The following is a 13,120-nucleotide window of genomic DNA, read 5'->3' on the forward strand; positions in this document are numbered from 1 at the left end:
TTTTTTTGCGAAAAATTCACTGAACTTTGGAGACATCATTAATATAAATATAATTTTTATGGTCGTTAAATAATAAATGGTTTTCAGTAGGACTGCTGCTTGTTTAAACTCAACGGTTTGTGCAATATTCACTATTGGTCTAGATTCAACCAATCCTGTCGCAACATGAGTCAGCGATGATGTTTTACTTTGGAGACATCATTAATATAAATATAATTTTTATGGACGTTAAATAATAAATGGTTTTAGTAGGTCCACTGCTTGTTTAAACTCAGCGGTTTGTGCAATATTCACTATTGGTCTAGATTTAACCAATTTTGTCGCGACACGAGTTGGCGATGACGTTTTACCGAATTATAGGAGTTTTTTTAGCGTGTTGGAATATTGTCGCAATTTTTTTGCCATGATATAGGAATCCAAACTATAGTAACCAGTGTTATAGGGGGTCGACTGTACACTATAAATTTTTAAAATATTGAATAACAAAGTAATTATTTGAATATTACTTTTCAGGAATTATATCAAATAGATGCATCTATATATGCGGAAGAACCAAAGAGAGATATACATAGTTTTATTGGAAAATTTACACGTGTAAGAATCTTTTAAATTCTATACCATTGTTAATTATTATTTTAATATTTTCTAATATAATATTTAATAGCATGATGGAGAGGGAGCTGAAGATTCTCTTGGAATAGAAAATACTGTCTGGGCAAATACTGTCATTGCATCGGGAACTGCTGTCGGAATTGTGATATATACAGGACGAGAAACAAGAAGTGTTATGAATAATTCTGAACCAAGAAGCAAAGTAAGTAATTATAAATTAAATAAAAGTTTTATGGAAATATTATTTAATTAAAAGTTTATAATTTACATTGAATTAGGAAAAAAAATAATGTTTTAATAACAACAAATTTTGTTGGATATAAACATTATTTTTGTTTTATCAACAGTCAAATTATTTTTATTGTTATTTTAATTTGCAAACATTTTTGTTACTGATAGTTAAATAGAACAAACAGATTTATTTTAGTTTAATATTTCTGTACAAATATAAGACAAATACTTTTGCTTATTATATACAGTAGAACCTCCATTATCCGGACCTCTATTATCCGGATTTTCGATTATCCGGATTGTTCAAAATAAACAAAAATTGTACGAATTTGCTGATTCGCACTTGGCGAATTACGACACTGTTTATGTACGTGATGGAATGCATAACTTTTTTTGTTTCAACAACGTCTCACCCAGCACAGAGGTCGTAAACACTTAAATATATTTTACGTAGTAATAAAAATATAACTTGACATACGTATTTATAAATAATTTATATTCAAATTACATCATTTCTATGACCAAGGGTAACGTAAGGCATGGACGACGTGGGCCACCGCCTATGCCTCGCGGTCTGAAGGGCCTCGCGCTTCGAAGGTTTACGCATTACTTAAAAGCCACAAACGCGACGAAAAAATTTCACTCGTCATAAAACGATAAATAAGTTTGTCAAATTTTTTTTTCATAAAAATGCAGTTTTAACTGCTTTTTATTTATAAAATCCGTCTTCTTGCGCCACCAGAGGGCCTTTTAAACAATAGGTAGTTTGTTAGCGTTGGTCAGTAGTAGTCCAAATTCAATACGAATGTTTGTTTCTTGAAAATTTGATCACGATTTAAATACAGTATTCACTTTTAATATTACCGACATGTCATCGAAAAGAAAACGTGTTATATTATCATTAAAAGACAAATTAAAGTATTTATTTCGATTATCCGGATTTTTCCTTATCCGGATTACCTTCATCCCCAATTAGTCCGGATAATCGAGGTTTTACTGTATTACACTTATGTTAATTGTAGAAAATTTTTGACCTAGAATGAAAAGTGACTTGTTATGCAGCATCAAGTACTGAAAAGCTGCATCAAAGCTTTTAAAATTAGAGTTTAATTATAGTGATAGCCAGAATATCAAGAAAAGGGTGTTCTACTAGTTCACGGGTTCCCAACCTATGGGTCACGACCCAGAAGGGGGTTGCGACGGGCTGTGTGTGGGGTCGCCAACTTATACAGTTAACTAAAAAAAAATGTTCACTATAATGCAATTTTTATATTTAATGGTGTCTTGAACTTTGAATAATTTGATATACAGTTGACCCTCCTATAACACGGGTTCGGATTCCTATATGACGGCAAAAAAATTGCGATGGTATCCATACAAACATGGTAAAAAAACTCCTATAATTTGGTAAAATGGCATCGAGCAGCCGAACTACTTTTTGCCGTCCAGCGCCACGCTTCGGAGAGTTTAGGTGGGTAAATTGAGTTTACTGTCGTCTGTACAGTATTATATATAAATTATATATAAATTAGGTACTGTATATATAATTATATATTAACTTAATTTATTGTAATTTTATTATAATTATATATATACTTTCCACCGTCCAGCGCCACGCTACGGAGAGTTTAGGCGAGTAAGTTGAGTTTACTATCGTCTGTACAGTATGTAAATTAGGTACCGCAAGTCTAATACAGCACTAATTATATACATTTCTTGTGAAAGAAACATTTCTTATTCAATGGCCATAAAAATTATTTATATTAATGATGTCTCCAAAGTTCAACAAAGTTTTTGCAGAAAAATAACTTATCAGAAATCGCAGCCGCCATTTGGTGCGCTGCTCCACGACGAAAACAAGCTTAAGCAATGGCAACATCGAACGGTGCACATTTGGTAAGTAATCCTACAATTTTTTGTTTATAGCATAGTTTATACGGATTATTCCCAAAAAAGAATACGTATTTTGGAAATGTTGAGTCGAATTAGTCTAGGAATCGATTAATTTTATAGAAGAAAACCTTTCAAACAGCCGTAGTCCGTAAACTTCAGACATGTCAGGCTGTGATTGGCAAGGTCTCCTAAAACATCAATTTCATAAAAAACGGAATATATCTACCGTGTTATAGGGGGGTCGACTGTATTTTTAAAAATTAAAATAAGTGTAATCTAGGTACGCTATTCCGTCACAGTTGGTTGAATCATGTGTTGAGAGTTCGAGAGGAATAAATTAAATGTTGAGAATGACATGAGGTTGGCATTAACAAAAACTCACTCGCGAATTTTAAGGCTGGTTAATAACATACAATTTCAACAATCGCATTAAATTATTAGACATAATTTAAAATAAAATGATACTAAAAAACTAATTTCGTTGTTTAATTACCTTATTAAAAATGTCTTTTTCAATAGTATCGGGGTAGCGGGTCACTTGGCTTTTATAAAAAGGGGTCGCCACCTGAAAAAGGTTGGGAACCGTTGTACTAGTTACAACATGCTCGCTGTTGTTATATCTGTTTTTGTTTTTTTTTTTAAATTAAGAAAGCTTTATGTTGATTAAATCTCATAAAATAGAAAAATTGGTTTATGGAAGCATAAAATATATGGGCTTTTGCTCATCATCAAGAAGCATTTTTGACAATAGATAAAAGTCCAAAAATGCTTGAATTTTGGATTACAGTAGAGCGTCATTTATCTGAAAGTTGGTTATCCGAAAGAATTCCAGTTGGCAAATTTAAATTTTTGCTAGTGCTGTGGCACTGCAATCTTTGACTATATCTTGGGCTACTCCAAGATTTTTTTTCTTGGTGTCTGTGTTTTAGCTGGTAGCACTAGCACTTTTGTGTGGTGTTTTTCTGAGGTCTGAATCGAATGTTTTTGATACTAGATCAACTTCTAAAGTATATTTTTTTGGTTTTTATATTTTTCAATATATTTATTTTGTTTGTACAAAATAAAGAAATAATTTTTAACGGTACAATAGCCACGATTATTATTTTAAAAAGTTTACATTAGGCTTAACATCGACAAAAATTCAACGCAAAGCGACACGCAACGGAGAAAAATTTCAACACTGGATAGGTTAATATATTTTTTCGTACATAATCGGTTATCTGAAAAATAAGTTATCCGAACAACCCCAGTCCCCAATTGATTCAGATAAATGACGCTCTACTGTATTTCTAAGTTTTAAGCTCCAGTTAAGTCATTTCTTTATTATATTTTTACTCTCATGGAGTCTTTCGTACAAATCTCATAATTATATTATCATACTTAAATATAATAAATTAATTTAAAAAATTACTTTTGTTAAAGTATATATTAAAGTATTTATTCTCTCTCATAAATATTTACATGTAAATTTACTCTTCTTATAGGTAGGATTACTTGATATGGAAATAAATCAGCTAACAAAAGTTCTGTTTGCTGCAGTAATTGGACTTTCTATCGTAATGATGATATTAAAGGTACAAATGATTTATTACAAAGTGTAATAAAATTTATTAAATGAAATATATCTATATCTAATTTGATATACAGTGGAATACCATTTATCCAGCTTAAACGGGACCGAGCCCAATCAAGATGACTGAAAATCCAGATAATTCAGAAAATTTGTTAACAACATAAATAATACAATTTATATACATTTTATTATATATTTCTAATTTCTTCTCCATTGTAACAGCAACTTTCTTTTTCTATACATTATTTTTATAGTGTTTACTTTATTTCACAAAAGATTTAAAGTGATTGAAACTCAGCAAAACAATAGTAGCTTCAGGTGTTGAGTGAACAACTCAAAAGGTTATAAGCAATAAATTTTATTAACACAGTGACTGCTGTGAGAAGTGCAACATTTTTATTAAACAGGAAGTTTTATAATTGAAAATTGTAAAGATTAGAAAAGATTCAATAAGCTCTTCAGTAAACTTAAAGAATCCTCTCATGTGTATAACAATGAACAGCATATATCAGTTCATAGAAAACAAGTCTATTCTGGCAAGGTGCAATGTTACATTCAGGGAAGGATATACGTAGGAGTTCTTTAATTTTTTTACATTTATAGATTTTCTGTATGTCTATCTTTTATACTTCTGAAACAGGGATTGTTTTATAATCTGGATTAATGGAATCCAGATAAATGAGAGTTCCACTGTATTATGATGTCTAAATGTAATATCAAACAATTTTAGGAAACTTTAAAAAAAAATTCAGAATTTCAATGAAAATAAAACTTTTTAGCATACTTTTTTGCAAATATGTTAAGAAATTTATCAGTAGCAGGGCTTAAAGTGACTCACTTTTTTAGCTTTTTTTCATAGCTCTTCTCTTTTTTAGTTTTTTCTGAGGCAAACTTACTTTTTCAGCTTTTTTCACTTCCCATGTGGAATTTATTTATTTTTGTAAATGCATTCAGGAGCAAAATAGTGACCAGTACACCACCATACTGCAATTCTCCAACATTCAAGCTGCAAGAAACATATAAATAAATGCAATGAAGCCTTTGGTCCCAAGCAGTTAAGACTGATGACTGCCCCTCAGATGTCCCAATGTCAAAGTATTAATGCCGAAACTGTTGCTAGTGTGAGCAATGTTGTAGACTCAGGTGCCAGTTCAGAACACCAATTATTGCAACAACTGGTGCTTCAACTTTGTAGTGCAAAAGATGGTGCTTACATTGCAGAGCTTATATGGACTATGAAAATAACAGCCAGCAATTATTCATTTGCATCATGTCATGATATAAAGGAGACAATCAATGCCAAGTGTGCAGACAATCTTCCGAAAGAATTCTCATTGTCCCATCAAAAAATGAGATACTTAATCACTGAAGCTTTGGTCCCATATTTCTTTGATCAAATGGTAGATGATGCACAATGGTCATATTATAGCATTTCTTATGGTGAGACATGCAATGTAGAAGACAGAAAATAACTGCAAATACTGATTAGATATTGGTCAGAGGAACAACAGGAAGTTGTCTGCAGGCATCTCCAGACCTCATTTATCGGGCATGCAGATGCCGAAACAATTAAATCAAAAATAATACTGGCAATCGAAGATGAATATCTACCTTTTGATAAATTACTGATGATTGGATGCAATGGACCAAACGTAAACAAAAAAGTATTGCATCTCATAAATGAGGAAATTCTGACAACTCACAAAAAAGGCTTCATTAACATAGAGACTTGCAGCATTCATACAATCCACAATGCCTTTTTGAAAGGTCTGAAAGAGTTGGGCAGATATGGTGGTGATCTCATCATAGCAACACAGCTTTTTTGATGGGTGGCTCTTTAGGTGGGATGAATACACAGAAATTCAAGAGAAACTTAATTTGCCATGCAACAAATTTATGAAGTATTCATCAACTAGATGACTGACGTTTGGTCCTGCAGCAAAATAACTGATCGAACAATGGGAAAGACTCATATTATACTTCTTAAAGCATATTCCTCAAGAATTCCAGCTTAATGAATAGTGTTTCATATAAGATAATCTTGAAGTCATTGAGCTGTTCTACCATCAAAGCTGAACTCTATTTGGGAATATCTAGTGCTGAACTATTCACAAAGTTTACTGAGCATTTTCAGTGCAATGATCCTTTAATACATAAACTTTATAGTAAATTGCTTACTCTGGTGTGAAGAAAATTCAGTGTGATGAGGAGGAGAAAACAAGAGAAGTGCAGAAACTGCATCATGACTTAAACAAAAGAAAATCATCTTTAATTACAAATTTTTTAAACAAGAAATCAAAAAATGTACAGTACCTTGAAATAAATGACATTTGAAATTTGACATGTTATATGGAGATATATTCTGGGCCCTTAGTCTTGAGTTTTTTGTGTTACAACTCCCAACGTGTTGAAGGTGTCACATGGTACCATCTTACACTCTGACGTCAAATTGGTAGTCTCAAGTTATAACTCACGTGCTTTCCCATCTCACTATGTGAGTTGCTACTCACATTGAGTTGAGCATGTGAGATCACTACATGAAAGTGAAAATGGCTGATAGTTACACTATACTGATCGTAATTGAAGCATTAGAAGGAGCCAAAAGTGTTGTTTAAGGCAACAAATTTTTCGACCATGAGTAGATGCTATTTCTTTTCGTGTCAAGTCAACACTAATAAAAACATTTTAATTCGGAATTAATAAAATTATACATCAAATTTTTTCCAAAAATAAAAAGAAGTATCTAATTCATCGAAAAAGAGAATTAAAATGATAGTATATTATATGTATAAATTATTAAGAGCAAAGACACTATATTAAGATTATTTATTAATCAGAAGTGTTACGTTCTTATTAATAAATAATCTTAATAAACAAAACAATTTAAGAAATAGATCAAGGCAGAAAACTATATGAAAAAAGGATTAAATTAAAATACTTTTTCCATTACACAACAAATTTTTTGCTCCAATACACAATTAATTTTTCAAGTAATTCTCTCCTCAAATCGAGTTGTCTTTTTCTTGTAAATTTGTTGTCGAATTTTCCACTGTTCATTTTCTCATTATTTTCTATATATGTTACTAAAATTTCTTTTTGTTCTTCGCTTCTTTTTTAAAATAAAATATTGGAGGTTTCCAGTTTGTTTTTGCATACTATATTGCTATAAGACAAAACTTTTAACTATAACACGTGTAAAGTAATTCACATTGATTTGTTTACAACTTGTTACAGTGAAGTTGATTGGTTGAATCATTATAGTTGCAAACCCAGATGCATTGTAAATAATCCCATCATGCTTATCGACACATGTAAACAAGTGAATATGACATAGTAACATGAATATGAACATAGTAACATGAGTGAGTTCAATGATGTCAATTTGAGTACAACACGAAAAACTTGAGACTAAGGGCCCTGGTAGTTATGTTACTCTTCCATTTCCTTTGCTGTATAATGGTAGGAACTCCGTGTGGGGCACATGAAAACTTAATGCAGGCTCATTCTGGCTTAATGCAGTCTTACTGGTCACTTTTCTGGAGTATAAACTCAGCCTAACTGTTTTCATATTTAATTTTTTCAGTCCAATCAAAAATCAACCTAATATCATATGCAATGTTATTGATACAAAATGTGTGTATGTTTGTGTAAAGTGAACTAAAAGAGGCATTTTTTAATAATGCTTTTTCTAGTTCACTTTAACACTATTAGCTTTTTTAGCTTTTTTTCAGTGTGAATTCTCTTTTTTTACTGCCATGACTGCTTTAAGCCCTGCAGTAGTTTGTTTATAGTTATTAAAATATCAATATTCAATCACACATAACCTTGAATAGCAGCAAAAAGGTTTAATTAACTGGAAAAACCAATGTTTTCGGTCATTTTTAATGATCTTTTTTAGGTTGCTGTTTCAAAAATTAAATCAATTTTCAGTTGAATAAATCTTTTTGCTACTGTTCAAGGTTTGTGTGTGATTGAGTATATGTTATAACAGTTGTGTTTTTTGGAAAAACAGTATCATTGTATTTGTAATAAAAAAAATATACAAAATTTCAAATATTTTTGTTTGTTGATTAATCTTCAGAGATTATATTAATAAATAAACACACCTGATTTGTATTTGCCAAGTTAATTTTCTTTATTCTAACGTTTTCAGCCTATTTGTATAGGCCATCTTCAGGCTTTAACGTTGTTCGTTCCAATGGAACCAATAGTTCGAAATTCATTTGAATTTGAACTTTTAACAACTTATGTGTATAAATAAATAGTTAACAATAATATCAAAAACGTGTTGCAACTTAACAATAACATGAAAAACGTAAATTAAAATAAATATATGATAAAATATAATCTAAAATTGTGTTGCAACTTAACAATAAAAAACAAAAAATATAAAACAAAAAAACAAAAAAATTATATCATCTTTAACTGAGTCTGAACTACTAATTCCTAAAAACACCAGATCATACAAATGTTTATGGATTATTAAAACCCATACTTTTTTCAATTTTATATTTCCAAGCCGTTGGTAATTCTTTTGCATCTTTTGCATTTAGGCATCTGTCCCTCATCTTACTTTTGTAAATCTCTATTTTTTCCATTTCCATTGCGATGGAAGGTGAGTGCCCCGTTTTAACCATCTTGGCTTCATCCCATTTGATTACTGCTCCGTCTGACTGTGCCATACTTGCTAAAATTGAACTATCACAACAAATTATGAAATATTTGGTGGGCCACGACTATAAAAAGGTTAAGAACCATTGATTTAAAGCATATACCTTCAAATGGAATAAATATGTCGTAAATTAATTGTTTTAAATTTTATTGTGAATGTGATTTTATATTTATTTATTTTCATTTACAGGCCGGTATCTGGGAAGGACAATGTAATTAAAAACTGTTTATAGGTAATTACATTTTGTAATGAATTTACTGGAAAATAAATTTGGTTAAAATACTCTTTATGTTGTCTTTCATTTAGTAATCACTATTCTACTATGCTGANTTGTTTTTTGTTTTTTATTGTTAAGTTGCAACACAATTTTAGATTATATTTTATCATATATTTATTTTAATTTACGTTTTTCATGTTATTGTTAAGTTGCAACATGTTTTTGATACTATTGTTAACTATTTATTTATACACATAAGTTGTTAAAAGTTCAAATTCAAATGAATTTCAAACTATTGGTTCCATTGGAACGAAGCCATTGGCCTATTGTATAGGCCATCCTGAAGATGGCCTATACAAATAGGCTGAAAACATTAGAATAAAGAAAATGAACTCAGCAATCAGGTGTGTTTATTTATTAATGTAATAGCTAATATTGCTGAGAAGATAGTTAGATAATCTTCAGAGATTTACAATGCTAAAGCAACTAAATTTTAATTGATACTTAATTGCAAGTTCTTTGTATTAAAGAATTTCATGTACAGATATTTAAGTTTGTGATCATTCCTATTTAACAATACTGTTGTATTAAATCAAAGAGAAATTTTATCTTACCTATTTTAGATCTGAATTATTAAACTAAGATTTGGAGTAAAAAAAAATTTTGTATTTCTTTTAATAATATGTTTGATAACATAATAAATGCTTGGTCTTGTAAGTTGTTAAAACATTTAATTTGTCATCTAATTCATGGGTGGCCAACTTTTGTGTACATAAGATCTACTTTTTATCTTAAAAATGTGTCGCAATCGACTTGTTGTTGTAGGCATAATCTAAGTGGCGAGGGGGAGGTGTGAAATATGTACTATGTTTAGATAGGTAAGAAAAGTCACAATTTTATTTAAAACATGAAGAAAAGGTACTTACATTTTAAACAGAAGGAAAATTGAAACTCAACATTGTCACTTTCGGGGACCACCACTTCATCCTTCCTCTCTCTACTGTGTCCCGACCTACTCTCTCTGTTCCTCTTTCCACCTTTCTTTTTTTGGTTTTATGATCCTTGGTCTACATTTCTTATTCCCTTTTACAACTGTACGCAAATGGATTGCACATGGACTGACAAAACTGCATCTAAGGGAGGACGCGGAGGTCCAATACTGCGTTCAGTTACAAGTATAACACATTAAGTCAAGACATTGCGAGCAATCAACCAAAATTGGCTTTGTGATTGACCAGTTGATCACAATTGACTTGTTCACCGTCCTGATCTAATTGATCTCTTGTATCTAAGACAAAGCATATTTTATCTTAACTGGAATTTGAATTAATTTTTAGAGTGGATATTTGATTTGCATATTAAAATTAAGAGTTTAAGAATAACAATTATTTTATTTTAAGGTGCGTTAATTTTAATTTGGAATTTTATTTCCTTAGTTTCATATATTTAGAATGGGCATTTGAAAATTGTTTAAATTTTAAATACAAAACTATGGCATTTTTCAGGGATTTGGAGGAACCTGGTATCGCTACCTCTTTAGATTTATTCTTCTATTTTCATATATTATACCAATCAGGTAAGACTTTTAATTTGAATTTAGGTTTTGCTGCAGAATGTTAACTTTTAAAATTATTTTAACCATATTAATTTATTTTTTTATTATAGTAAAGTCTAGACAGACTAGAGATTACTGCCTCAATAAAATCACAATTAAAATACAGATAAACAGTTGAAATAAAACAGAAAATATATTAATAAATCAGAATGAAATTTACTAAAATATATTTATAATTAGAAATAAATAAAGTCTTCACAATTTATCCCTCCGCAACACAGGAATTTTTAGCAAATTTCTGTGTTTAAGGAGGAAGAGCCTAAAAAGAAAGAATTGACTTCTTTTTATTCATGTGGGAAATGGATGAATCATGAAGACTCTAATTTGCTTATATCATTTAACTCCAAATATATTTTAGCATATTTATCAAATTTGTAAATATTAAAATGGAGTTATTATTTGTTCAGAATTTTAGTATTCAAATAGAATAAATATGCAAGTAATCACTGCCAACTGCAGGGTTATTTTCAAAAAATAATACAACTGATACAACTGGTTTTGAAAGGAAAGTTCAATGGACAAAGAGTTAAGGACTATATTTATTGGTAATCAGAATATTATAATGTAAGATTTTTATGAATGTAATTGATAGAAATTGAATTATTGCAAAACCATGGTTGGGAAACTGTAGTTGAAAGAGTATTCCTGTATATATGTATTATCAAAATGACTGTATGAATGCAGAAACATTACTGTTCCTTCGTTACAAATTATTACTTCTGAATTGCAATTATTAATAAATAATATTTGCTCAAGATCATTTATTACAGTTATATTAATTTCAGAAAGAAAGAAATAAATAATTTAAAATGTTCTTTTCATTTTATTTTGTGTTTTATTTTGTTTCCTCCTCTTCTGTTTAATCCCCAACTAAAATAGATTATTTAGCTGAATAGTTTGGCATTGAGAAAGTTTTTGACCTAGATATTGAATATTTAGTATTCAGCCAATATTGAATACTTACTTTGTGGATGAATATATTCAAATACAAATGATGCCAAATATTTGGCCCAATGCCAATATATTCCGATATGAAACTATTTTGTTTATTCAATGTGTTAAAATAACACACTGAATAAACAAAATATATTTGAGTTATTAAATTAGAATATTTTAAATAATTAGATTACTTTTTAATGATAAATTTTTCAATTTATTGTTTTCAGTTTACGTGTGAATTTGGATATGGGCAAAGTCGTATATTCTTGGATGATTCAGAAAGATAAAGATATATCTGGAACTGTAGTTAGAAGTACTACAATTCCCGAGGAATTGGGTCGGATTGTTTATTTACTTTGTGATAAAACTGGAACATTGACAAAAAATGAAATGGTAAGTTTGTTGAAGTAAAAACTTTTAATTAATTTTATTTTAATTAACTAATTTATTTACTAAATATTTATTTTCAGGTTTTTAAACGACTTCATTTAGGCACAGTCTCTTTTAGTAATGAATCATTTGATGAGGTAAATATGTATGAAGCATTATCAATAAAAGACATACATTTAAGTATTGGTAAATATAAATCATATAATTTTAAGTTTAAAATAAAAATATTTTTATGGAGGTTCAGAGCTGATAAAATCTGGAAAATTTCCTTTCCATCACTGTTTAGTTTTCTTTGCATTGTGAATAGGTGCAGTGTCCTATTGGAATACCCAATGCCTGTTGCTAAGTGCAGCTGAGTCTACGGAAGTACAACAGCTTCTAAAATATACTGCCAGTACACATCTTGAATGACTTGGATCACTCCTTTTACAAAAAATGAGAAGCTTTTCTTGATACACAAACCCTCTCCCAAACTGTGAATGACTATGAGTTTTGGGAATGGGTGGTGACGGCATAGTTTCAGAGTCTTCAGATGGCCAAAATCTGTCATTTTGGTTGTTTTCAGCTTGCTTCACTATTGGCACCTCATCTGAGAAAAGATGCTTTCCCCATTGATGACCTGTGGCTTGCCATAACAATGCACAACTTTTCTCCAGATACATACACTCATTTGCTTCAGTTAGTAGTTGACTCTTTTGAAACTTGTAAGACTTCAGTCCAAGGTCTTCTTTTGCTATCTTCAGAATTGATTCACAGTTGATCCTCATCTCTTGTCCAGTCTTGCACATTAGTACTCTTGAACTGCACTGGACTCTTCCTAATGATACCATGATTTCTGGCAATTCTTACAGTGTATTTTTTCCTCTGCTAGAATGGCTTTCATTATGACCAATCTCTCTAAAACCTTGAATCATATCTGAAACTGTCTTATGGTGAAGTTGAACGTCACACTCTTTTTCCATCTTGAAAAAGTACACT

General features: G+C 30.3%; 1 protein-coding gene and 1 pseudogene across 2 annotated transcripts in view; both read left to right on the top strand.

The window, feature by feature from the left end:
• Positions 1-13,120, top strand: part of LOC111629446 (probable phospholipid-transporting ATPase IIA) — a 139,931-nt gene that overhangs the window by 59,740 nt on the left and 67,071 nt on the right. For both annotated transcript variants that reach the window (XM_023373349.1, XM_023373348.1), the window contains exons 9-14: positions 514-594; positions 665-814; positions 4,221-4,310; positions 10,704-10,774; positions 11,980-12,145; positions 12,223-12,279. In XM_023373349.1, coding sequence (XP_023229117.1) covers positions 514-594; positions 665-814; positions 4,221-4,310; positions 10,704-10,774; positions 11,980-12,145; positions 12,223-12,279 — 615 coding nt within the window. The remainder of the gene's footprint in view (positions 1-513; positions 595-664; positions 815-4,220; positions 4,311-10,703; positions 10,775-11,979; positions 12,146-12,222; positions 12,280-13,120) is intronic.
• LOC111629448 lies at positions 4,320-7,072 on the top strand (annotated as a pseudogene).

The sequence above is a fragment of the Centruroides sculpturatus genome, unplaced genomic scaffold, assembly GCF_000671375.1.
Source record: "Centruroides sculpturatus isolate CEXI.00-Female unplaced genomic scaffold, Cexi_2.0 scaffold85, whole genome shotgun sequence".
Classification (NCBI taxonomy): Eukaryota; Metazoa; Arthropoda; class Arachnida; order Scorpiones; family Buthidae; genus Centruroides; species Centruroides sculpturatus.